Source organism: Harpegnathos saltator, unplaced genomic scaffold (assembly GCF_003227715.2).
Source record: "Harpegnathos saltator strain DR-91 unplaced genomic scaffold, Hsal_v8.6 scaffold744, whole genome shotgun sequence".
In the NCBI taxonomy this organism is placed as follows: domain Eukaryota; kingdom Metazoa; phylum Arthropoda; class Insecta; order Hymenoptera; family Formicidae; genus Harpegnathos; species Harpegnathos saltator.
The window spans coordinates 350,871-378,795 of record NW_020230587.1 but is presented as its reverse complement, the minus strand read 5'-3'; the positions used below and the strand labels follow the sequence as shown (position 1 = coordinate 378,795).

The 27,925-nt window shown below is 36.1% G+C and overlaps 1 protein-coding gene across 3 annotated transcripts in view; it reads right to left on the bottom strand.

Annotated features, from left to right (window-relative positions):
• Positions 1-626: 626 nt before the first annotated feature.
• RhoGEF2 (Rho guanine nucleotide exchange factor 2) overlaps positions 627-27,925 on the bottom strand; it is a 216,922-nt gene continuing 189,623 nt past the window's right edge. For all 3 annotated transcript variants that reach the window (XM_025305988.1, XM_025305990.1, XM_025305989.1), the window contains 2 exons: positions 2,916-2,997; positions 627-708 (listed from right to left, as the gene is read on the bottom strand). In XM_025305988.1, coding sequence (XP_025161773.1) covers positions 652-708; positions 2,916-2,997 — 139 coding nt within the window. In that variant the 3' untranslated portion in view covers positions 627-651. The remainder of the gene's footprint in view (positions 709-2,915; positions 2,998-27,925) is intronic.

The following is a 27,925-nucleotide window of genomic DNA, read 5'->3' as shown; positions in this document are numbered from 1 at the left end:
GCTTCTACAAGCAATCGGTGCGTCTCAGCTGCAGATTTCTTCAAATTAAAGAAGTAAATCAAAAGTTCCCGCAAATGACGCTTATTCGGCATAAAACTTGACATTTTCGCATGAAAAAAATTATGTGATGCTGAGTCACTAATACTTCAAGGTTATGTTGTTACCAAATGTCCAAACTTACGATATTACGTTTTACATCTGACAATTTCAACATAACCTTCTGGTGGGGCCATTTTTTGTCTAACGGCGGAAACTTATTTGTACTCCTAATATATTTACATCCTTATATTACAAGCTGTCAAAACACATAATCTCCAGAAATCGTTAAACTGCGATCTGTTAAATTCGTTTATGCATAATCTTTGCAATGAAGTAAGCCGCAACGCGTCAAGGAGATAGATAATTAACATTGTGAAAATAATTTTCGTCGATATATGCGAAAATCCGAGTTTTCAGATTTTCTTTAGAAGAAAATTATGGTCCATATTCTAAACTCTCTTTCATCATTAAAAGTGACTCTAAAAGTAGCTTGTAACCAATCAAAAAGCTTATAAGCCACTTTTATAGTCATTTTTAACAATAAAAGAATGTTCACAATATAAGCCTAAATATTTATTATATTTAAATATTAAATATAAAATATTGTGCAACTCACTTTGTTTTGGAGAGATTGGGATCACTGGTCTTCCTTTTTTCCCTCAACTGTCGCTACAAGATAAAAAATGTGATCAAACAGTTTGGTTGTGTGTAGGTATTATAATTTGATTTAAACAAAATAAATATTAAAGGATTTAATTAATATTAAATAAATATTAAAGGATTTGTTTAGAAAACAAATGTTTATGGAGATATATGTCTATGAAAAATCCTTAATAATTTTGATCTTGACGTATCAGGTGTAGTAAAAAGAAATCCATTATTTTTCCAATAGATGGCTTTAGTTATCTGTATCTCGCGTTGTATAAGTCCGATCGGGTTCCACTAGATGGCGTTAAAAAGATGAGATTTCGTACCAAAAAAACTTTTCTGACAGTTTAGTGATTAGTTGACTCAGTTTTGTTTGAGCGCGTGTCAAAGATGGATACTAGCAAAGAGAAAATACGCTATATTTTACAGTTTTTCTTCGATAAAGGCGAAAACGCAAGCCAGGCGGCTGAAAATGTGAATAGTGTTTATGGTCCTGATACTGTAACAGCCAATCACGCGCAATTTTGGTTTCGTCGATTCCGTTCCGGTAATTTCGATATCACAGATGCACCACGCACTGGAAGGCCAATTGTCGAAAATATCGATAAAATCATGGACATTGTCGAGTCCGACCGTCATGTAAGCTAAACTATTTCGATTGCCCAAGAGCTAAAGATTGCACAAAAAACCGTTTGGAACCATTTGAATAAGGCTGGATACAAAAAGAAGCTCGATGTATGGGTGCCACACGAGTTAACGAAAAAAAACCTTACGGACCGAATTTCCATCTGCGAATCGCTGCTGAATCGCAACAAAATCAACCCATTTCTGAAGCGGTTGGTCACTGGTGATGAAAAGTGGATCACTTACGACAACGTCAAGCGAAAACGGTCGTGGTCGAATCGCGGTGAGCCGGCGGAAACGGTGGCCAAGCCAGGATTGACGGCCAGGAAGGTTTTGCTGTGTGTTTAGTGGGATTGGCAGGGAATTATCTACTATGAGCTGCTCCCCTACGGCAAAATTCTTAACTCGGAACTGTACTGTCAACAATTGGACCGTCTGAAGGAAGCAATCGCCCAGAAGAGGCCAGCTTTGGCCAATAGGAGAGGAATTGTGTTCCATCAGGACAACGCCAGGCCACACATATCGATAGTGACTCGCCAGAAGCTCCGGGAGCTTGGTTGGGAGGTTCTTATGCATCCACCTTATAGTCCGGACCTGGCACCAAGTGATTACCATCTGTTCCTGTCCATGGCGAACAATTTTGCTGGTGAAAAATTCGCTTCAAGAGAGGCTTGTGAAAATCGACTGTCTCAATTTTTTGCCAATAGGGACGAAGGCTTCTATGAGAGAGGCATAATGAAATTACTTTCAAAATGGCAACAAGTTATCGAACAAAACGGCCCATATTTGACCTAAATCGGATCATTCTAACTATGATAATTAAAGCTTTCAATTTCATGCAAAAATAATGGATTTCTTTTTGGTACACCTGATATATTGTAAAGATCATAATCCTGAATAATTTTCAAGAGATTTTAGTGTCGCAGCTCATTGTTTATTAAAAAGTTATTAATAAAGAAATTTCATAAATATAACATGAATTAGAGACATCTCCAATTGTAATTAATAATGTTACGTAATATAATTAACGTTGATGTTTTTAGCCGTTATTCATATAATTAAAATTCATGTAACTAAAATAAAATCGATATAAGGTGGCATGACAAAATGTAAATAACATGGACAAGTTTAATAGAAGTGACACGTCTACGGATAATTATTTTTATAAACGTTATAAAAAATTTATAACAAGTAAAATGTTTTAAAACCTGTTTTTAAACTCGTATATTCCATTTTCACTGTTTTTGTTGCAATATTTTTTTTGTATCTATAAATTTTAATAAAATTTTAATAAAATAATTTTAATAAAATTGATTTTATGGTTTAGTTTCATCACCTTTTAAATACTTTCAAGTCTTGATATAAAATAATTACATGAATGAAGTTCAAGAATTTACATAAATTATTATTATTACTCTGTTTTAGATCAAAATTATTAAGATCAAAATTATTAAGGATTTTTCATAGACATAAATCTCCTTTCATAAAGATTTGTTTCCTAAACAAATCCTTTAATATTTATTTAATATTAATTAAATCCTTTAATATTTATTTTGTTTTTACATAATGAAATGTTTATAAATAATGGATATAAATATAATTACCTTATGATGTATCCGCTCCTTGTAACTTTCAGATCTATTGATGTTTGACGCCTTTGGCTTACTGGTAATATTTTGCTGGACCCTAAGTAATCGCAATTAATAAAACGTAAATTAATGTTCACGAGTAAATCAGATGCATAAAACAATAAATATTTATTATCGATATATTGACATATTTGCGATATGTATTATATAGAATAGAAAGATAAAAATAAAAACCTACTAATTTAAAAAGTTCTTGAAGTAAATTAAAGAAAATTTATTGTATAATGAAGATAAAATCAAAATTATAAATTGTAATAATTGTACAAAAGATCATTGATTTGAAAATAAAAATGTATTAAAACGTTTCGTTCAAGCTCAAGAAGTTAAGTTAATCATAAATTAAAATATTAAAATTGAAGTATACACAAACACATAAATACATACAATAAATATATTATATTATACTAGACATGATCTTAATAATTTAATTAAGATACGTTGAATTATAAGGATTGAGTAATAAGTAATTAAAAATTAAATTAAAAAGTTAGTAACTTTTAACTTGACTTACAAGGAGATGCCACGAACTGCTAACTCTACTTTTGAATGAGCTATAGTGCATTCGAAAGGGGAGGTCGAGAGTATAAACTGTGTCAGAGCTTTTGGGTGTATGGGTTTTAGTTTCGGGGAAAATTTATTGTAAAATGATATATTTTTCAGCTGTACGGTAAGTACAATGGATAGCCATAATTTTGCATGGAGCGTGCTGGCTGTGCAGGTTAGGCGTGCAGCTACTACTTTGCATCCGTGCGAGCAGAGTTCAATTCCCCGTAGTGACAATTTTTTTTTGTTTTTTTTTAGAATAAATGATTGTTTATGAATTAATTGTAAATTTATTTATTTATTATTCGTTATAGTAAGAGAACGTATACATAATGAAAAATATCAATAAATTTTGTGTTTTTATTGTACTGTGTCTTTATTCATTATAAAATTCCAACATCACTGTACAATGTTGCGGGTGATAATTTATATAAAAACATTCGAAGCATAAATGGATCGCACACCATGAACATTTTATAAACGAAAACTGTGTATTGCAGATACATTTTTTTTTATGTACATCCGGTGGAAAACACAATTGATTAACATTATAAAATATGTCACGTTTATCTGCTAATTTTGACGCGTACCAAGCGAATTCAATTGTTTTTATATATCGCGGAGCACATAATAAATAATGAGTTAATGATTGAATTCGAATTGCATCATATCGCGAATTTAATTCTTTCTTTTCTTCGCTAACCATAATATCCGGACAATTTTGAATACGTTTTATAATAATTTTCACTTGCCTATAAAAATCCATTTTTATTATATAAAATCAATTTAACACAAAGGATGCTCGCAGACTTGCTTACTGATCGACACACGTGAGAACAGTGAGGGAAATCCAACTGACTTTAGGGTCACGGTCCTAACGGTTGTTGCCTGTGCGCATGTGCCACAGACAAATACTAGAAACTTCTTAAAAAGTCCGTTATATGATGCAATTCGAATTCAATCATTAACTCATTATTTATTATGTGCTCCGCGATATGTAAAAATGATTGAATTCGCTTGGTACGCGTCAAAATTAGCAGATAAACGTGACATATTTTATAATGTTAATCAATTGTGTTTTCCACCGGATGTACATAAGAAAAAATGTATCTGCAATATGCAGTTTTCGTTTATAAAATGTTCATGGTGTGCGATCCATTTATGCTTCGAATGTTTTTATATAAATTATCACCCGCAACATTGTACAGTGATGTCGGAATTTTATAATGAATAAAGACACAGTACAATAAAAACACAAAATTTATTGATATTTTTCATTATGTATACGTTCTCTTACTATAACGAATAATAAATAAATAAATTTACAATTAATTCATAAACAATCATTTATTCTAAAAAAAACAAAAAAAAATTGTCACTATGGGGAATTGAACTCTGCTCGCACGGACGCAAAATAGTAGCCGCACGCCTAACCTGCATAGCCAGCGCGCTTCATGCAAAATTATGGCTATCCATTGTACTTACCGTACAGCTGAAAAATACATCATTTTACAATAAATTTTCTCTGAAACTAAAACCCATACACCCAAAAGCTCTGACACGGTTTATACTCTCGACCTCTCCTTTCGAATGCACTATAGCTCATTCAAAAGTAGAGTTAGCAGTTCGTGGCATCTCCTTGTTAGTTAACTTCAAACATGCCAACTTTTAACTTAAAGTTTTCAACCAATAATTTTTTTAAATATATTAACATTTACTTATTAATTTTCTTCAAGTCACAAATTAAAATAATTCACCAATATTAAAGTCCTATGAAAATAGTTGATCGCAATGTGCGTAAAAAACAAGAAAGAGAAAGAGAGAGAGGAAGAGGGAAAGGGAGAGAGAGAGAGGAGGAAAGGGAGAGAGAGGGGGAGAGGGAAAGGGAGAGGGGAAGGGGAGATGTGGGGAGGGGGAAGAACAGGATGGAGGGGGAGAGACAGCGGGAGCGGGAGAGAGAAAAGAAAAAAGAACGCACATGTACGGTGGAGTAGATCAAATTAAACGGAAAACTACCATTTTGTAAATTTCATAATAGTTATTAAAAAATTAATTAAACAGTATTAGTGGATATGTACGCATAATGCGGCGGGATAATCTTTATAAAGTCTCATTCAAAATGACTCGAGTTCGTTGGTGATCTAGCAAAGGCAAATACGGTGCATGATGATAGACATTGGAATTATGCAATTAGTATCATACACCACTTACTGTTGCTAATAGTTCATCAACAAATTGGAGCCTCTTTGGATGACATCTTATCTGCAGAGCTCTTCCCTCCGCTTACCGCATACTCATTCCCTAACATTGTTTAATTAATTTCTTAATAACTATAATTCCTAATATTCTATAATTCCTAAAATGATACAGGATTTTCCTGTTCAGTTTTGTTCGCGCTTATCACGGACGTCGCGTCTCCGACCTGCTGAGATGCGCGAACGCCGGTTCCAGCGACGCGCGATTGCTGGATTCGCCTCGCGAGAGGCGCAAGGGATCGAAAGAAAATCGCTTGCTTCATCAAGCGGTGAGGAGCAACGAGTCAACCACTTCTCATGGTGCGGATATCTTTATTATAACCGACCACTCGTTATATTATTATAAAATGAATGTCGGTAGTTGGGCGGATTCAGCTTGACGGAATTTCCAATCGCAGAGTCCGTCCGGCGGGATCGTTTACTTTGTCGCGGTTTGGATCAGGCTCGCGCTTGTAAGGACCGATGGTCCTTCTACTGACGAAGATTCGGGGCGCAATTCGCAGAAAAAGTCGGTGCTTACCGAGCTGGCGCGCGCTCACGTGTCGCTGAAATTAGCGTAAGTCGGCGATGGTAAAAAAACGGTACAAAAAGAAAGAGGGCGAGCTCGATGAATCTTCGAATATATATTTCGCTTCAAACGCAGACGATAATTCGAACAAAGATAAAGAAAACAAAACGAAAACAAAAAAAAAGGAAAACAACACGAGAAATTAAGAAACAAACTAGAACCGACGCGTGATTGTCTCGTGTTGATATGCGGCGTCCGCGTGCGCGCCGCATGAGCGTCGACACTTCCAAATCATGTCTCGGAACGCCGTGAAAGGAGGAATCGAACCTCCAGCGCATGCTGCCGCGCGAACAAGTTTGATTTGTTCTGCTTGCACACAAGCAATTTGTCTTTCATTCTTTTTAATTGTTCTTAATTGAGTGTTTAGTTTTAAACATTCTAATATCTCTATTGTAACAATTGTACTTTTTAAATAATATATATTATTAAAAAAGGCAGAATGTATTATCTCTTTTATAAAGTCCTACTTGATATCAAAATACTTTTGTAAAATATCTTTTTATTAATAGATATATTAAAGACTCTAACAATGTATAGTATGCTAATAGAATGCTGCACGGACCAAACAGATCGTTTATTGAGAACTCGAATTCTTGAATATAAACGAATTAATTATAGGAACTTATAAATGGTAGACGAGCATCGAATTAACTTTGGCCATAAATTTGTCTCTGATAATCTGGAAATATTAAATTGCGAACTGTTTTATAGATGGTTACTTTCCGAAATATTACGAGGGTAGTCCCAGAAGTACCCGACCTAATAAAGAAATCACAAAAAATTTGGGAAAAATATCTTTATTCCTCTACATAGTCTCCTTTTAGCTCAATACACTTTTCCGCGATGTTCAATAGCTTCGATACCCGGTTTATAGTGGGAATCATCGAGCTCCTCAAAATAGTCATCAACCGCAGACTCCACCTCTTCATTGTTGGCAAATCTTTTACCACCGAGCCATTTTTTCAAGTTTGGAAACAGAAAATAATCCGAGGGGGCTAACTCTGGCGAATAGGGTGCGTGAGAAAGCAATTCGAACTTTAACTCATTGATTTTGGCCATCGCGATAACGGATGTGAACTGGTGCATTGTCTTGATGAAACAAAACTTTCTTTTTCGCCAGATGCGGCCGTTTTCTCTAGATTTCATCACTCAAACGCTGCAATAAGTTCGCATAATATTCGCCGTTGATTGTTTTCCCTTTCTGAAGATAATCAATGAAAATTATCCCACGCGCATCCCAAGAATCTGACGCCATGACCTTGTCTGCAGATGGAACTGTCTTTGCCTTCTTTGGAGCCGATTCTCCCCCTTCAGTCCATTGTTTTGACTGTTTCTTCGTCTCTGATGTGAAGTGATGAACCCATGTTTCATCCATGGTTATGAATCGACGCAAAAACTCGGCTTTATTGCTGTGAAACTTCGCCAAACACTCGATTGAAACATCCTCACGACGCTGTTATTGTTCCATTGTGAGTAATCGCGGCACCCATCTTGCGCACAGCTTTCTCATGTCCAAATTTTCAGTCAATATGCGATGTACAGCACTTATTGAAATGCCTACCATGTCTGCTAACTCGCGTACTTTCAGTCGGCGGTCATCCAATACCATTTTATGGATTTTCTTCACCATTTCTGGCGTGGTCACCTCATTTGGTCGACCACTGCGATGTTCGTCTTGGCAGCTCGTACGGCCTCGTTTAAACTCTGCCACCCAATATTTTACTGTTGTAAACGAAGGAGCAGACTCCTCCAAAGTAGAATCTAGCTCCACTTTGATGTTGGTTGGACTGAAGCCTTCCAAATGAAAGTATTGTATCACATAACGATGACCAATTTTTTCCATGTTTACAAATTCACTGAGAGCGTTCACTATTGATGGCTGCCAAACAAATACTAAACAACGTAGCGTCGTTAAACTTCAAACTTAAGCCTTATAAGGTTGGTACTTTCTACCATAGTCATTCTTTTTAAACAACAACTGCCATCTATATGTCAGGTCGGGTACTTCTGGGACTATCCTCGTACATATAAAGCAAGTAACGTACGGCATTTTGCTGATCGATGTTGTTAAGATTGATATTATTAAGTGAATCATATTGCTCACAAAATGTTCGGATTTTCATGTAATTAGGCATCTTATTATATTTGACATTTGTTGAAATTTTCTTGTAACAAAATGAACACATTTACATCGAGTGCAGGCTCTAAATTTGAAATTTATCTTTTTATTATATCTACATATAATATACAATTAAAAAGTTTATTATGTAAAAAAAATATAGCATAACTAACTTTTAACTTTAATAAATTAATTTAATTTTTTAACTTAACTTTTAGTCGAGTTAGTTTAAGTAACTTTTAACTTACAAAAAAACACATGGAATTGTCCCTCTCTAATTTTGATAAGCTTGAAATATGTTATAATCTAGATAAAAATATAGAAGACATGACTTTTTTCATATGTACCTCCTTTTATACATACGACCTTTTTTATATGTACGTAAATTAGCTTTTTAAGAAGTGAAATATCCTATTGGAAAAAAATTGGTATTTTTCTTCCGGATCATATATTAAAAATATAACAGATAGAAAAAAGGCTATCCAAATAAAAATTTTATATATAATTTTTTTAATTAATAAAATTTTATATTTTATAAATAGTTTAAAAAATATTTTATAACAACGTTATTTTTTTAATGTTAAAATTTTAAACATATCCTCACATTTACTCATTCTTTATAATCTCAAAATTTTGTTTCTGTCAAACGAAAGGATATTTTACACCGAATCTAACCATATATATAGTAATGCTATTTTCCGACATTGAGTCGAGAAGGAGAAAGAAACTAGCACGAGCAAGTAGTGTTATGTAAAATTGGAGTAATCCGTTAGGACTACATCCAAAATAAAGCAAAGTTAATTATTAGAATTATATTATTAAATAGACTGTGTAAAGTTACAATTAGAACTTCAAACTTAAAAAAAACTTCCCAATATACGCACACTTTTACGAAAAAAAGAATTTGAGACTTTTATGTGTAATAAAGTTATATCATTACAAGCACAATTATAAAATTTTTTCTGTACTTTTATAATATATAGTATATTTGTCCTTTTATCTATTACTTTTTGTTGGAACACCTCGTTATTTTGTAAACAACAAGGTTAAGAAAGGAACCCTGGTAGCAGACTGACGTCAAATGACGTACTAATGACGTCTTAATGACGTTAGCTAACATTAAGACGTCATTAGTACGTCATTTGACGTCAGTCTGCTACCTGGGAAATACGTAACTGTGTTAATACATTTAATAAGCTATATTTAATGATAGCTTCACAATGTACTTAAGATATAACGTGAATACGCAAATCATATAAAAGAAAAAGGAAAAGATGGTACAATCGATGACTTCGCTACAGCATGAACTCTCGGTCTCTAAGCAGAATAGAACCCACTCGACCATTGTCCCCGCTACTACGCTTTTTCGTGCATTTCTCGAAGCCTACTAAAGAGGGAGCCAGTTATATAACAGATAGCGTTACTTTGCGATCACGTGTGAAACGATTCAACAATATAAACTAATAATAAGCACGCTGAATAATTCCAACACTCCCACTATTCGAGTGCTTCATTATTGGTATTTGCATATTCCAAGTGCATTCAAATGATTGGCAAATCTCTCCTTTGGTAAAGCTTTGGTAAGAAAGTCAGCATGTTGAAACTCAGACTTAACGTATCTTACACACAAATTATCTTCTAATAACTTTTCTCTCATAAAATGAAAATGAATTTCGATATATTTCGATCTTTTATGAAACTCAGGATTCCTGACCAACTTGATTGCGCTTTGATTGTCAATCATTAATTCCGTTGCTTTCGTGTAAGGATCGTGTATGTCGCTTAAAAGTTGTCGAATCCAGACTAACTCTCTACTTGCCATGTTTGCCGCTACATATTCGGCCTTGGTAGTACTTAATGAAACAGATTTTTGACGTTGTAAGCACCATGAAATAGGCCCACTAGATAGAAGAAAAATGTATCCTGTAATGGAGCGTCTTGTAACAGTATCTCCAGCATAATCAGCATCAGAGTAGCAAAGTAAATCTGGATTGGTTTTCAATCGCCTATAATATATTCCATGTTCGCTTGTTTCAGCTAAATACCTAAAAATACGTTTAACAGCACGTCAATGTGTTTCACTATAGCAAGTAATAAAACGACTCATGATGTTTACTGCAAAGGTAATATCAATTGCATTAAAAACATTAAAGAACCAATCGCTTCGCGTGTTACGTCCTGCAGATTTAACTAACAAAATTGTCTTTTCCTCTCGCGGATTTATATTCTCCTAATATAACTATAATAGGAATATATACATATATAAATATAAATTAGGAAACAGACCCATCTGGCGAACAGCCGTCGCGCCAAATGAAAGGCGATTCGGGAAAATTCCATAACAGGAAACAGTGCCCTGTTGTAAAAATCTACGTCTTCGTTTAAAGTTTATATCTGGGTAGTGTTCACCAAGTGTGTCCGTCGTCCTAGCTATAAAAATTTGAAACCCCGCGCTAACAAACCTTCAGTAAAACAAAGCAACTCAGAGCATTCCTGCTCTAAAACTTGAAACTTACATCTTCCCAATCCAAAACCATATGTGCCCTATCAGTTAACCAACAAAGTTTACTTCACTGATAGTCGTAAAATCTGATCTCAGCCTTTGATTTACGGCATTTTGATTTTTCCAGCCTAATCCATTCAGCCAATCATATCATATCCACCTAAAACTATGAGACACGCACGCTCCACCCTTTAGCCCTTCCATATTCATATCTCCAAAAACTAACCGTCTCCTCCCATGATGTCTTTTAACTTCATCCTTAATTTCTAATGGCTGAGACTTTTTTCCACTAAGACCAATTCACCCCTTCCTCAAAGGCCATCTCTCTACCCACCTTGATAGCTTCTGCCTCCGATTATCGGTATAAAAACCGCGGTAATCCGCCTCCGCGACACTACTCTGAGAGACAGAAGAACATACGAAAGTCATACTCAGATTCGGACTCAGGTCTAGACTCAATTCAGATTTTGATAACCTGTGACTCAAGTGTGGCAAGTGCACAGTGTTCCACGAATACTATTCTTAGTGGGGTCTCGCCAACCTTCCAAAACAAAAAAAAAAGGAGAAGCAGCTGCCAGTTGGGAGTGGACAACCCGAAATTGGGACCCCACGCAGACTATTTCAACCACTCCTTTCCTTGCGTGAATCAGCAGTAAGTAGTTTTATTTACTATTCTACCTCCTTACCTCCATTCTTACTAATTCCACCCTTGTGGAACTACGGTTTTAGTAGGCCATTACTATCATTCACTAGTAACCATCCATCGGGTCCTCCACCTCTTTGACGAGATAACAGACCCATACAATTTTGACCAACAATTACAGTATATCAGAAACATAATTAGCATCGGATTAGATATAGATTTCCATCCAAACCCGACAATTCTACCTCCTTTCCTATTTTCTCAATATTTATCCCTTGATACTCCTACCTCTTCTCCCCCACGTACATCCATTCCTTCCACCCCTCCAATATCTTATTCTCCTGTCTCTTTTTCCGAACTATCCACTCCTCTAAATTCGCCAAACCACTCTCGTTCTCCCACACTTGACTAGTTTTCCTATATTAATCTCTCTATCTTTTCCTTCCCTCTTCTACCCCGGATTACTCGCACATACACATACACATACACACCATCACTTAAGCAAATTATAATAGACCGCGCCGTAATCTTATTTATTGTAATACTTCAAACCGCGCCGTAATCTTATTTATTGTAATACTTCAAACAGCGCTGTAATCTTATTTATTGTAATACTTCAAACCGCGCCGTATACGATTTCGTTGTCACTTATATTTAAATAAATTTGCTATTAATTTATTTCCATCAATTGATTTCAAAATCACACCTACCCTTCCAACAGTCAACTCATGGTTCTATCCGCGGTAAAGGGATTCGTGTCCCTGACCGAAAAACGGACCGCTCGTCGTACGTCGGTGCCTGAATAAAGAGACCCGTCGGGTCTCTGACCCGTTCACTGACACGCGTGTACGAACGAGGTTCGCCTTTCCTGCGAACGAAAAGATTGCGTTCCTCCTCTAGGACGTAACACGCGATAAGGCAACTTTTCATCTCCTTTTCCTATGTAATTCATAATAGAGGCAACAGAATATGGATCCATTGACTGACTGATTTTGCATCACTCATACCGAATCGAGTAAGAATACGTTTAATATTGTTCTTCTGATGAATAAAGATAAGATTTTTCTCTCTATCACGTTCAATTTGGAAACCAACGAAATAATATGAGCTGCACGATGTAATAAAAAGTATCAAAGGAATGTTTCAATACATTTAAAACATCATCAAGCGCTTCCTTTATCTCTGCTAAAATTATTCCATTATCTACATATAAACCTGAAAATATTAAAATGTTAACTATTCCTTTATATACACAAGGATCAGCGAAATTAGGTATAAAATTAAACCGTCTTAGAAAAATATCGAATTTTGCATTCCATTGACGAGATGCTTGTTTTAGACCATAAAGCGATTTATAAAGTTTACAAACGTTACTTTTATCGCTCGAATGTACACCATCCGGAATGTCCATATAGATTTCCTCCTGCAACTCTCCGTTGAGAAAGGCAGTTTTCACATCGAATTGAGCTATCTCGAGATCATGCTCCACTGCAGTAGCAAGAAGGATTCGAATGGACTCATACCTTACAACTGGTGCAAACACATCATTATGCCCTGCCTTTCAGGCAAATCAATCAATCTTTGCCTTTTGGGTGACACTTTTTGCACATAATCGAGCCTTATAACGAGATGAGGTTTCATTCGATGAATTTTTCACTTTGAAGACCCATTTCCATTCTATAGTTGTTCTGTCTGCTGATAGGGGTACGATTTTCCAGGTATAGTTTTTCTCATGTGCTGCAGGTTCTTCTTCAATTGCTGCTTTCCACTTTGAGGCATCTGGTCCTGTTACAGCTTCTTGAAATGAAAGTGGTTCGTCGAACTCAACGAAGTTTGCTTCATATCTTTCAGGTTTCTTTAACTTCGTTCTATCTCTCAAAGTACGTTGCCGCAGATTATTCTCCATACCATTGGGTCTCACTGTCAGAACTTTACAGTTGTATTCCTGCTTCTCTATGACCTCTTCATGTGCAATCTCAGTTTTATCCTCGTTTGTCCCTTTCTTCTGAGGTGTTCATTCTTCTTCATGATCTGATGACTGGATGAACAAAGATAAGGTCGTCTCATTTTGTATCAGAAAGGTTTCCTGTTCTGATCCTTCACTGAATGTCACATCACGGAATACTATAATTTTGTTGGATTCCTGATCGTATAGACAATAATTGGCTAATTCACCTTCATAGCCAACAGAAATCATTCTTCTCGACTTTATATCCCATTTTCTCCGCTGTTGCTTTGGGATAAGAGAATATGCACTGCTTCCGAACGTTTTGATGTGATCCAGTTTTGCACATCTACCAGTCCATATTTCATGAGGAGTTTGTCCATTTTTGTACGTCAGAGGAGTCCTATTGTAAATATATACTGCTGTATTCATTGCTTCAGTCCATAATCGCAAAGGCAAATTCTTGGCATGTAACATTGTTCGGACCTTTTCGACAAGTGTTCGATTGTCTTTCAGAACAGCCATTTTGTTCAGGTGTATAAGGTGCCGTTGGTTCTAAATATATTCCTCGCGTTTTCAAGAAATGTTTCATACTGTGATGAATGAATTCCCGTCCATTTTCTACTCTCAGAGCTTTTATTGATCGACCAAATTTATTCGTGACTAGAGCATGATACTCCTGAAATTTTTCGAAAACGTCTACCTTGTGCTTCAAGAAGTATATATGCGTATATCCTGATGCATCATCTTTAAAAATGACATAAAAACGAGATCCTCCTATTGATACATTTTGCATTGGTCCACCTATGTCACTATGAATAAACTCTCCTGGTTTTGTGTTTCTTGGCTAACAACTATGGAAGGGACGTCTATGCTGTTTACCAAATTGACATGCCTCACAAAACAGTTCATCGTTTGGAGGGAAACGTTGACTAGCCCCTTTTTATTCATTTCACGCAAGGTTTTAATATTAACGTGACCAAGACGTTCGTGCCACAGTTTAACATTAAATTCAACAGCTACATTTGCTTCAGTCCTGGAAACAGATTGAATTAATACACGATAAAGATTTTTTCCATGTGATATTACATAAGCCATGGGAACTTCAGCTTTACTGATTGTAACCAGATCATTTTTAAAAATCACATATCCTGAGTTAGTGCATGCTCCCACTGAAGAGATTACGATTAAGTGTAGGAACATAGAACACATTTTCTATTCTTCCATTTAGCCATTGATTGTCAACTTTTCGTTTGATTAAAACTGTCCCATGTCTTTCAATCTTGCAAAGTTTCCCATCATCAAGTGTAACTGAATCACTCTTGTCCTCAGAGAAATCATGAAACCATTCGCAATAAAATGTCATGTGTCTAGATATACCGCTATCCAATGTCCAGATATCTGTTTGGGTTGCTTCCATTATGTCCAGTATATCTTCTTCTACCATGAAGGCTGCATAATTTCTATGTTGATTATTGTCTGATGGTTTACTATCATATGAAACTTGATTTCTTATTTCTTCTTGCCATATTTAATCACATGACCTTTCTTGTGGCAATAAAAACATTCTATTTTCTTTCTCTTGTCATCTGACTCTTTTGAATAACGTTTAATATTGGAGAACCATTGTTGCTTGCTTGTATTTACAGCTGATAGTGCACTGGTAGCGTCATCCCCTGCTATCACTCTGGTTTCTTCTTTTATAAGACGTGTTGTCAGATTCTCAAATGTTTGTTTGTCAGGCTCAACACTATCCCACGCCAGTGATGCCAGAAAAGCAATCCGGTAGCATAGCACAGCGCGTGAGGGGTAGCGCACACAACGAGCAACTCCGTGTCTGTGAGCGTTCGGTGCTTCGGCCGGCATCGGACTTTAGACAAGAGCAGACGACGTCTGTTGTCTCTGTCTTCGTCGAGCGATACATATAGCTAACTCCGCCGGCCGTGGGAATCTCGCGCTATAGACTTCTCTTGTTATTTCGCCGCTCGTAGACCCGCCTCACGTATTTAGAAACATTATAATATAATTCTTATGTCATTCAAAGTATGCATTGTTAAAGTTGTAGACATTATAGGAATATTATGTGAATAGTAGATAAATGAATTTTGCCTGAAATCGCCGAGTTTTCGTGTATTTGAAAGATATTTGTTATATTTCTGCGTACTACATTCAAAGATATTGTAAAAAATGCCGGGCATTATTAATGTTATATAATTATGCAATCCGTCACACACAATAGTAATAGTGCCCGGCACTCTGCAGAATATCTATAAATGTACTCAGAAATACATCAAAAGTGTTTTGGAATAACGAATACTTTCAGATTTCGGCCAGCATCTGTTACTTTTCTATTGAAATACACAGTGCTCGGGAATATTAATTTATTTAACAACCGCGATACAAGACCGGTAGTGCTTCCTAGCACAGTCTAGTGATTATATTGCTTGATCATATGGCCACATTTCTATATCCTGTTTTCCATACTGTCTCTTATTACATAAATCAAATGTAAAATGCAATTTAAGGTAAATGCAATATAATTGCAATATAAATGCAATATAAATGCAATATAAATATTTATTCGTTACAGAAACGGTATAAAGGAAATAAAGATATGAAAGATAGAAGGAACAGAAATAAGAAATAAAGAAATCCACTCTTGGCCAACATATGTCATTTTGTAAAAACAATTTTGGTAGTTATTGAAACACTTACGTATTGTTTATTCAAACAGAATTAAATAAAAAATGAAATGAAATGATATTTGCTATGTAAAAAATATTTCTTCTATTAATATACGTATTATTTTGCGTGTAACAACTACATGTAGTAAAAATTATTAAAAAATGTAGTCTTGCACTAATAGTTCTACACTTATATTAATAGTCTATGTACATAATGTTGCTCAACGGAAACCGCGAGAGGGTGGTGGTCTTTTCCGTCAGAAGAAAATATAAAACGTTAGTTTCTTTTAATATTGCATTAATTATTATATGCATATCATCTTCTTATAATATAACATGTAGAAATAAAACATGTTATAATATAAAAAATGTTGCAATATAAGAAAGAATATAATATTTAAAAAAAAATGTTTCACATTTCGGAAAGTTGGGATGAAGGATAGGAGAGAATAGAGAAAGGATAGGAAGACAGAAATAGAGAAAGGATAAGAGGACAGAATAGAAATATAGAAAAAAAGCATTGAAAAAGAATAAAAGGAACTACAAAAATAGAACATAGATAGAAAAGATAGATAGAAAAATCCCAGACAACACGGACTTTGAAGAGATATCCTAAAGAAAGCCTAAGATGTCCAGAGGACGTTCAACGTCCTGAGGACATCTTTAGAGCATTTCCAAGATGTCTCTTGGAAGTTATGTTGTCTCGGATATAAAGGATAGAACATAGAAAGACACGCAATATATAGAGAGTTATATTAAGGTCACTTTACACGATGTATACTTTACGACAGAATTCGGAAAATATTGGATTTAGAAGACAATAACATACTTGGAGTAATTATGATAAAAATAATAAAAATATACACATTTAATAATAATACACATAAATAATAAATATATATAATAAATGTGTACACATTTAATAATCATGTATGTTATCTACATGTTAGCTACATTATACAATATATTACATGAATAGGTATATAACCCAAATTTATCGTGAACAATACATTGTGTAAAGTGACCTTTACACTAGTAGTATATTAAATTATTTTTGACTTTTTTGTAGTATTATAAACAAATATTGAATTTGTTATGTTCAAGACAACATTGTTGTGAAGTTTGTATAAGATTAAAATGAATATTTAATAAATAGTTCAGAAACTTTCACAATTCTGCGTTGACATAAACACAATATTTGTTTAAAAACTCAGAAAGGTCGAAAATAATTTAGTACTTCTAGTATTAAAAGGAAAAAAAGCGCATATGCTTTTACTTAATATACTATAACTTTCTGGTGGGCGCATATGTGAGCAATGTATTAGCTTATCAATTGTATAAAAGAAAGAAACGTATAGTAATGTGTGATGTATGTACTAAAACATCTTCGTGCAATGTATATTTTACATTTATATAGGACACGCTTGTTTTCGTAAGTAAAAAAAAGCACACCTGCCAGAAAGTTTAAATGATATATATATATACAGGGTGTCCCATTTTAAAGGATCCACTTAAATATCTCAGAAACACTGCGTCGAAAAATGTTTAAGACAAAAGTTGTTTGGCTTGAAGGGGGACATAAAACAGTGATAGCAGTTTGTTTATAAATGGCACCACTTTCGAGATATTCACTGATAATCAATTTTCTTAAATAGAAATCTCAATTTTTTATTATATTATCTTTTTCTACTAATTAATTTGAACAACTTTTGTCTGAAATATTTTCTTAATTGCTTAGTAAATTTTGAGATAGTTAAGGAAAACTTGGTAACTTTTTCAACATTTAACTTACGATATTTCGCTAACTATACGTCGAAAGAAAAAATAGTATTAGACTTTTTATTTTATTTACTATCAAGAATATATTACTATAATAGTGTCCTAACTTTTGTTAACTTACCTTTCTTTTACCAACCTTCGTTTTTCGTTACCGACCTCCGGAAATTTTAAAATTATTAAATTATTAAAAAAATATTAAAATCTAATACAATATTTTTTCTTTCAACGAGTAGTTAGCGAGATATTGTAAGTTAAATGTTGAAAAAGTTACCAAGTTTTCTTTAAATATATTCAAAATATAAATATATTCCAAAATATACTAAGCAAATAAAAAAATGTTTCGGACAAAAAGTTGTTTAAATTAATTAATAGAAAAATATGGTGTAATAAAAAATTGAGGTTCCCATTTAAAAAAATAACTTTGACTTTTAAATTACCTTGAAATTTGACCTCTAGGTCAAGGTCAAGGTCACTGATGTATGTCCCCCATCCAGACCTAAAACTTTTGTCTTAAACATTTCGTCCATCTCGAAGATTTCGAGATTTTTTAATGCGAAAGTTGAAATGGGACACCCTGTATATACAGGGTGTCCCATTTAACCTGACAAATCGTAATATCTGGAAAACTACATGTCGGATCAAAAAAAGTGGGTAATGAAATTTGTTCGTCTCGAAGGGGGACATCCAATGATATTAAACTCGACCTCCCACCCCACTCCCGGGGGGTGGGGGTGGGGGGCAACTATGAAATCTTAAATGGGGAAACCCCATTTTTTATTGCAGATTCGGATTCTACACCACAAAATACGTAAATTTCGTCTGAAACTTTTTTCATTCGTGATAGATGGCGCTGAAATCCCAAAAAATTCGATTTTCTGCAATTCTCCAGAAATGATCATTGAATTGAGAAATAAAAAAAAACGCTCGCATGTGGATCATGAGCCACTGCAGCTAATACTGATATTTGATTATTTTCTTCACAAACAGTAGCTCTATGCGTTCTTTTCTTATATACTTCCATCAGTACAAAACTGTGTAACAACTCTAACGAAAGAAGAACGTGATCGTACTCTTTCAGGAAAACGCTCAGCATACAAATTGACAGCATCGTCAAAATTTCTTCTACATTCGCCATAAATGAAAATCATTTCAATTTTTTCTTGCACAGTTACATAATCCATGATGCAAAGTCAGAAGAGAATAATAGTGGCATGGAACACTTCAAAAATTGATTAAGCACCTCTCCTGATTAGAAAGGTAAGTGTCTAATAATGATCGTCTCTTAAGTTCTATGGGCGCGGACGATGGAGAGATGCCACTAACAAATTAATTATGCAAAATCATTCCGATGGTGAGAGACGAGGGGACTCACCTAAAACAAGCACTCCGAAGGGAACAGAAAGCTACTACGTCCTCGTCGTTGTTCCTGGGTAACGCTAAAAGTAGGTTCTCGGAAAAATTCAACGCTATCTATCACGAATGAAAAAAATTGTTCCCATAAAAACTTCACGTAAAATCTAATTCTGCAATGAAAAATGTGGGTTCTCATTTGAGATTTGAACGTTACCACCCATCCTACCCCGAGGGGATGGGTGGAATAACTGTTATTATATTTTTTAAAATTATTTTTAAAAATATTGAACAGGTATTTTTTTATTTCTCAATTCAATGATCATTTCTGGAGAATTGCAGAAAATCGAATTTTTTGGGATTTCAGCGCCATCTATCACGAATGAAAAAAGTTTCAGACGAAATTTACGTATTTTGTGGTGTAGAATCCGAATCTGCAATAAAAAATGGGGTTTCCCCATTTAAGATTTCATAGTTGCCCCCCACCCCCACCCCCCGGGAGTGGGGTGGGAGGTCGACTTTAATATCATTGGATGTCCCCCTTCGAGACGAACAAATTTCATTACCCACTTTTTTTGATCCGACATGTAGTTTTCCAGATATTACGATTTGTCAGGTTAAATGGGACACCCTGTATATACAGGGTGTCCCATTTCAACTTTCGCATTAAAAAATCTCGAAATCTTCGAGATGGACGAAATGTTTAAGACAAAAGTTTTAGGTCTGGATGGGGGACATATTGGGTGAGTGCAAAAGTTCGTGCGGAGTTTGTGAGTAAAAGTCACACAGTGATTAGGCAAACAAAAATTTTTATTCAATCAATGATATATTCTCCATCGTTTTCTATAATCTTTTCCCAACGTTCTGGCAGCATACGGATGCCTCGATCATAAAAACTGCGCGGTTTAGATTCGAAGAACGAAGAGACGTCGTTTTTTAAGGCCTCCAAAGGGTCAAAGTTTTTTCCATTTAAATAATTTTGCAATGACCGGAACAAGTGATAGTCAGATGGTGCGATATCAGGAGAATACGGTGGATGCGTTAAGACATCCCATTTCAGGCTCTTCAGTTTGCGCAGCGTCTTTTTCGAAACGTGTGGTCTGGCGTTGTCGTGATGAAAGACGACTCCCTTGCGATTTGATAAAATCGGACGTTTCTCTTTTATTTCTCGATTCAGATTGGTTAATTGGCGACAGTACTTGTCCGAATCAATCATTTCGCCAGCGGGGAGAAGCTCGAAATAGATTATGCCCTTGCAATCCCACCAAACAGAGAGCATCACCTTCATCGGGTGCAAACTGGCCTTTGGCGTTGCGTCACCATGCTCACCTGATTGTTTCCATGTCCGTTTGCGCTGAACATTGTTGTAGAGGACCCATTTCTCATCGCCCGTCACTAGTCGATCCAAAAACGACTCGTTATTGAGTCGCCCGAGTAAAGAAACGGCTGCAGAAATTCGCTTGATTTTGTTCTTCTCGGTCAGCAAATGGGGCACCCATATATCGAACTTCAAATCGAATCCCATCTTTTTTAAACGCCGAAAAGCGGTTGATCGGTCAACGTTTAGTGCTGTAGCAACTTCTTCTGTTGAAATTCGCGGATTATTGAGCACTAAAGTACGCAAAACATCGTCATCAATGTCAGAAGGTCGACCAGAGCGTGGCTCGTCTTCAAGGTTAAATTCTCCGCGCCGAAATTTAGCAAACCATTTTTCCACAGTTCGTTTAGCTGGTGCTTCATCATGAATGTTTTTTACGGCTGCGGCAACGTTTATTCCTTTTCGAAACTCGTAAAGCATAACATGCCGTAAATGCATCTTATCGATAGTCATTTTTAAAGTGATATTTCTCGAAGCAGTTTGTATGAAAACAAATGATTTTTTTTTTAATAACAGCTGAAGACGTCACCTTTCCAACGTTATATAATATGTAGATGGAAGTATTAATGACAACACTTTACGACGCTTATAACTCCATCTATTGAAACTCCGCACGAACTTTTGCACTCACCCAATACATCAGTGACCTTGACCTTGACCTAGAGGTCAAATTTCAAGGTAATTTAAAAGTCAAAGTTATTTTTTTAAATGGGAACCTCAATTTTTTATTACACCATATTTTTCTATTAATTAATTTAAACAACTTTTTGTCCGAAACATTTTTTTATTTGCTTAGTATATTTTGGAATATATTTATATTTTGAATATATTTAAAGAAAACTTGGTAACTTTTTCAACATTTAACTTACAATATCTCGCTAACTACTCGTTGAAAGAAAAAATATTGTATTAGATTTTAATATTTTTTTAATAATTTAATAATTTTAAAATTTCCGGAGGTCGGTAACGAAAAACGAAGGTTGGTAAAAGAAAGGTAAGTTAACAAAAGTTAGGACACTATTATAGTAATATATTCTTGATAGTAAATAAAATAAAAAGTCTAATACTATTTTTTCTTTCGACGTATAGTTAGCGAAATATCGTAAGTTAAATGTTGAAAAAGTTACCAAGTTTTCCTTAACTATCTCAAAATTTACTAAGCAATTAAGAAAATATTTCAGACAAAAGTTGTTCAAATTAATTAGTAGAAAAAGATAATATAATAAAAAATTGAGATTTCTATTTAAGAAAATTGATTATCAGTGAATATCTCGAAAGTGGTGCCATTTATAAACAAACTGCTATCACTGTTTTATGTCCCCCTTCAAGCCAAACAACTTTTGTCTTAAACATTTTTCGACGCAGTGTTTCTGAGATATTTAAGTGGATCCTTTAAAATGGGACACCCTGTATATATATATATCATTTAAACTTTCTGGCAGGTGTGCTTTTTTTTACTTACGAAAACAAGCGTGTCCTATATAAATGTAAAATATACATTGCACGAAGATGTTTTAGTACATACATCACACATTACTATACGTTTCTTTCTTTTATACAATTGATAAGCTAATACATTGCTCACATATGCGCCCACCAGAAAGTTATAGTATATTAAGTAAAAGCATATGCGCTTTTTTTCCTTTTAATACTAGAAGTACTAAATTATTTTCGACCTTTCTGAGTTTTTAAACAAATATTGTGTTTATGTCAACGCAGAATTGTGAAAGTTTCTGAACTATTTATTAAATATTCATTTTAATCTTATACAAACTTCACAACAATGTTGTCTTGAACATAACAAATTCAATATTTGTTTATAATACTACAAAAAAAGTCAAAAATAATTTAATATACTACTAGTGTAAAGGTCACTTTACACAATGTATTGTTCACGATAAATTTGGGTTATATACCTATTCATGTAATATATTGTATAATGTAGCTAACATGTAGATAACATACATGATTATTAAATGTGTACACATTTATTATATATATTTATTATTTATGTGTATTATTATTAAATGTGTATATTTTTATTATTTTTATCATAATTACTCCAAGTATGTTATTGTCTTCTAAATCCAATATTTTCCGAATTCTGTCGTAAAGTATACATCGTGTAAAGTGACCTTAATATAACTCTCTATATATTGCGTGTCTTTCTATGTTCTATCCTTTATATCCGAGACAACATAACTTCCAAGAGACATCTTGGAAATGCTCTAAAGATGTCCTCAGGACGTTGAACGTCCTCTGGACATCTTAGGCTTTCTTTAGGATATCTCTTCAAAGTCCGTGTTGTCTGGGATTTTTCTATCTATCTTTTCTATCTATGTTCTATTTTTGTAGTTCCTTTTATTCTTTTTCAATGCTTTTTTTCTATATTTCTATTCTGTCCTCTTATCCTTTCTCTATTTCTGTCTTCCTATCCTTTCTCTATTCTCTCCTATCCTTCATCCCAACTTTCCGAAATGCGAAACATTTTTTTTTAAATATTATATTCTTTCTTATATTGCAACATTTTTTATATTATAACATGTTTTATTTCTACATGTTATATTATAAGAAGATGATATGCATATAATAATTAATGCAATATTAAAAGAAACTAACGTTTTATATTTTCTTCTGACGGAAAAGACCACCACCCTCTCGCGGTTTCCGTTGAGCACCATTATGTACATAGACTATTAGTATGTATGTATGTATGTATGTATGTATATTTATTCTCCCCTAAGGGTTCGAAGGCGCTTTTGCAGGGAGCGTTCCCCAACCCTTTACAACTCCTCCTTACAATTATTCGCTTCCCTTACTTTTTATTTTCTAGTCCTGGGGAAGAACTCGCGTCCCGCTTGCCGCTCGTCCTCCCCCTTGACACACACACACACACACACCTCTCCCCTCTCCTGGACTTCCGTTTCCTTGGCCTTTCAATTAACATTCTTTTCCAATTCTTTGTCTACTTCCTCTCCGCCCTTACCCCCCTCATCCCCAACCCTCTCCCTCTCCAATTCTCTCATCCACCTCTCTCCCTCTCCCTCCTCTCCCAATATCCTCCTTACTTCCTCGTTCCAACTCTTTTCGCTTCCATTTTCCCATCTTCTACATTCCTCCCACACATGCTCCCATGTTTCCTCTTCCCTCTTACACAACCTACACCTCCTTTCCTCCTCCTTCCTCCAATACTGCCCTCCTCTCATCTCATTTCCCAATCTGAACCTCGCCATCCTTTTCCACCTACTTTCTCCCCACCCCTTCTTCAAGTACTGCGGTATCCCTTCCCCTTTCACATATTCATACCACCTATTATACCTTGACTCTCTTATCTTCTCCCCCCTCTCTCTTCTTCCTAGCTCCTCTCCCTTTTCTCTTATTTCTGTCATCAATGTCTCTCCCTCTTCTCTCCTTTTTCTTACCTCCCTCATGTCCCCTCCCCTTTCCTTGAAGAATTTTATCCTCCCCACCTCCCAACTCGTCAATCTCTCCTCCTTCTCCTCTCTCTTCTTTATCTCCTCTAGACATTTCCTCGCAATTTCGCTCCCCCTTCCCTCCTCCAGCCTTCTCTCCCATTTCCATGCCCTTAACCCCGCTCTCTCTCTTCAATTCCTCCCTTACCATGTATCCTGGCGTTTCTCTCTTTACTCCTAGTATCCATCTCATGTATCTTTTCTGGCTTCTCTCTCTCTTCCCTCTCCTTCCACCCCCATATTTCCACCCCATACCCTATCACTGTCCATACTAAACTATCATATAACCATATTCTTTTCCCCCATTCTCTCTCAAACCTTCTTTTCCCTATTCCCCATACCTGTCCCATCACCGTCATTCCTATTTTTATTCTTTCCTTTATATGCTTCTCCTGTCCCCCATCTTTCTGCATCACGTATCCTAAATATTTATATTCCTTCACTTCTTCCAATTCCTTTCCTTTCCATCTCCATTTCATCTTTCTCTCTCTACCCCCTCCCTTCCTAAATCTCATCACTTTCGTTTTCCCTATATTCACCTCCATCCCTTTCCTTTCCATATATCTTTCCAATCTCGCTATCATTGCCTTCATCCCCTCCTCCTCCTCCTCCGCCACGTCATCTGCATATGCCAATGAATATATTTTCTCTTCTCCTATCTTTACTCCTCCCCACCTCCCTTTTTTTAATTCCTCTTCCATATCCGCCATTAACAAATTAAACATCCCTGGACTTAGTGGGCACCCCTGCCTCACTCCCCTTCCCGTCCAGAACCCCTCCCCTAGCTCCTCTCCCACCCTTACTCTGCTTATCGTCTCTTCCATCACCTCCTCACATCTCTTCACCAATCCCTTCCTCACCCCTCTTTCCCTCATCGCCCTTATTAACTCTTTTTTGTCCACCGTATCGAATGCTGCTTTCAGATCCACAAATAACGCCACCAGCTTACCCCCCTTCCTTCCTAATTGTCTATTTATCACATAATTCATCACATATATGTTGTCTATCACTCCCAACCCTTTCCTGAACCCCGTCTGATTTTGCGGTATCAACCCTTTCTCCTCCACCTCTTTCCTTAATCTTCCCGCTAATACCGATGCATAAATCTTGTACAACGTATTCATTAACGTTACTCCTCTGTACTCTCCCACTACTCTTCCCTCCCCCTTCTTCACCATCGGTACTACTATTCCTTCCTTCCATTCCTCTGGCCACCCCTCCCCTCTCCATACTCTATTACACATTTCCCTTATCCATTCCTCCATCCTCTCTCCTCCATATTTCCACGCTTCATTTGGTATCTCATCTCCTCCTACCGCCTTGTTGTCCATTAATTTCTTCATTACCTCCTTAATTTCTTCCTTGCTTATTTCCTGTTCCTTCTCTCTTTCCTCTTTTCTCTTCCTTCCTCCTATCACTCTTCTCCCCACTCCTCCTAGTAACCCTCTAAAATATTCCTCCTATTCTTTCATTTCAATCTCTTCGTTTCTTCCCTTTCTTCTTTTCCTCTCCCTCCTCATTACTTCCCATATCTTCCCCTCTTTTACTTTTTTATTCACCCATCTCTCCCACCTCTCATTTTCTTCTTTCCTCTTTCCCTCGCATAACTTTTTATATTTTGATTTTTCTTCTCTATATCTCTCTCTATCCACCTCCCCTCTTCTCCATCTCCTCAATTCCCTCCTTACCTTCCTCTTCTCTTCTCTACATTCCTCATCCCACCAACCTTTCCTCCTCTCCTTCTCGCCCTCTTCTTCTTCCCTTACTATTGCTCCCTTTATCCTTTTATTCATTTCCTTGATCTCCTCTTCTACCTTTCCTGCCCCTATTCTCACTTCCCCCAACTCTTCCCTAAATCTTTCTCTAGCCCTTCCAGTCCATACTCCTTTTTCTTTCCTTTTCTTCCCTCCCCCTCTCTTACCCCTCTCTCTTCCTCCCTCCATCCTTACCGTTATTGGATGATGATCCAACTCTATATTATCCCCCACCTCAAAACTTTTTATCTTGCTCCATCCTTCCTCATTTACTATAACATAATCTATTACCGATTCTCCTCTTCCCCCTGTGTACGTCCATTCCCCTTTCTCATCTCCTTCCTTCCCTCCGTTCACTATCATCCATCCTCTTTCATTTATACACTCTATCAATTCCTTTCCCTCCTTATTTTCCTGCTCGTCTTTCGATTTCCTATTCTCCTCCACCCCCTCTTCATCCTCCCATATTCTCCCCCCTCTCCTTCCTGTCCTTGCGTTAAAATCTCCTCCAATTATCGTTCTTCCTCCTCCCCCTTCTTCTTCCATCCATTCCTTTAATTTTTCCAACCTTTTCCCTAAATCCTCCCTCACATATACTCCTATTATCCTCCATCTTCTTCCTTCTATTATTACATTCCCCACCATCACTCCCTCCATCTCCTCCCTCTCTTCCTCTTCCCCCCTCTCGCTTCTAATTCCTTCCTTATTCCCATTACCATCCCCCCCTTTGCTCTTCCTTTTCTATAAACTCTCTTTGCCGTTTGTATTTTCCATGTATATCCCTTCGGTAGCTTCCCCCTTAACCACGCTTGTTCTTTTTCCTCTATCCATGTTTCCATTAACGTTATTACATCCCATTTTTCTATCTCCCTCCAAAACTCCCTATCTTTCTTTTTCAATCCTGCTACATTCCAGAATGTCACCTTTAAATCCCTCTTTCCTTCTTCCCATCTTTCCTTCCTATTTCCTCCTCTCCCCTCTCCTCTTCTATCTCCGCCTAGTTTCCCTCCTTCCCATTTTCCCTCCCCTTCCCCCTCCCTCTCCTCTCCCTCTACTGTCAATACTTTCTTTTCCCCTTTTCTATTAACCACCCCCCTCACTTCTTCGTCCCACCTCCACCATTCCTCATTTATTCTTATTTTTCCATACCCTCTCCAAACCCTACTTCCTTTTCCTTCTTCTTCATCCGCTATTCTTCTCATTATCCACCTTGCTCTCCTTTCCTCATATGTCAAATCGTCTTCTATCCATACCTTGCTTCCTTTCAGTTCCTTTTTCCTTTCCATTATCCTGCTTTTTTCCTCCTCACTATTTAATTCCACCACTACTATTTCTCTCTCATCCCCCTTTCCCGTCTTTATCCTCCTTATTCTTTTTCCAATCCCCTCTTTCATTCCTATTTCTTTCAGTATCTTTTCCACCTCCTCTCTTACCTCCCCTTTTCCTATTTCTACCCCCCTCATCTCTATATTCCTTCTTCTTTTCTCCCTCTCTCTTTCCTCCTCCCTTTTTTCCAATACTTTCACTCTCTCCTCCATTTCTCCCTTCCTCTCTTCTACTTCTCTTCTACTCTCCCTTTCCCTCTCTTCCTCCACCTTCTTTACTCTTTCTTCTATCTTTTTTATCATCTCCCCTTCCCCTCCCTTCCCTTCTATCTCTTCCCATTTCCTCTCTAAACTCTCTATCCTATCCCTCATCTCCGCTTCTCTTTCTCCCATGTTTCCTCTCTCCTCCTCATTTCCTTCCTTAACCCTTCTATTTCCTCTTTTACCTCTTTAAACCACTTTACCTCCTCTTATTTCCTTCCTCATTTCCTCTAATGAATTCTCCCTTTCCCTCCACTCCACTTCCCCTTTTACTGGTGACCTGACTTTCTTCCTACTTTTCATAAATCCCATCTCCTCCTCCTTCTCTCTTTTCCTTTTCCACATCTCCCCTATCATTCCCGTACTCCCTCTTCTCCCTCCCTCC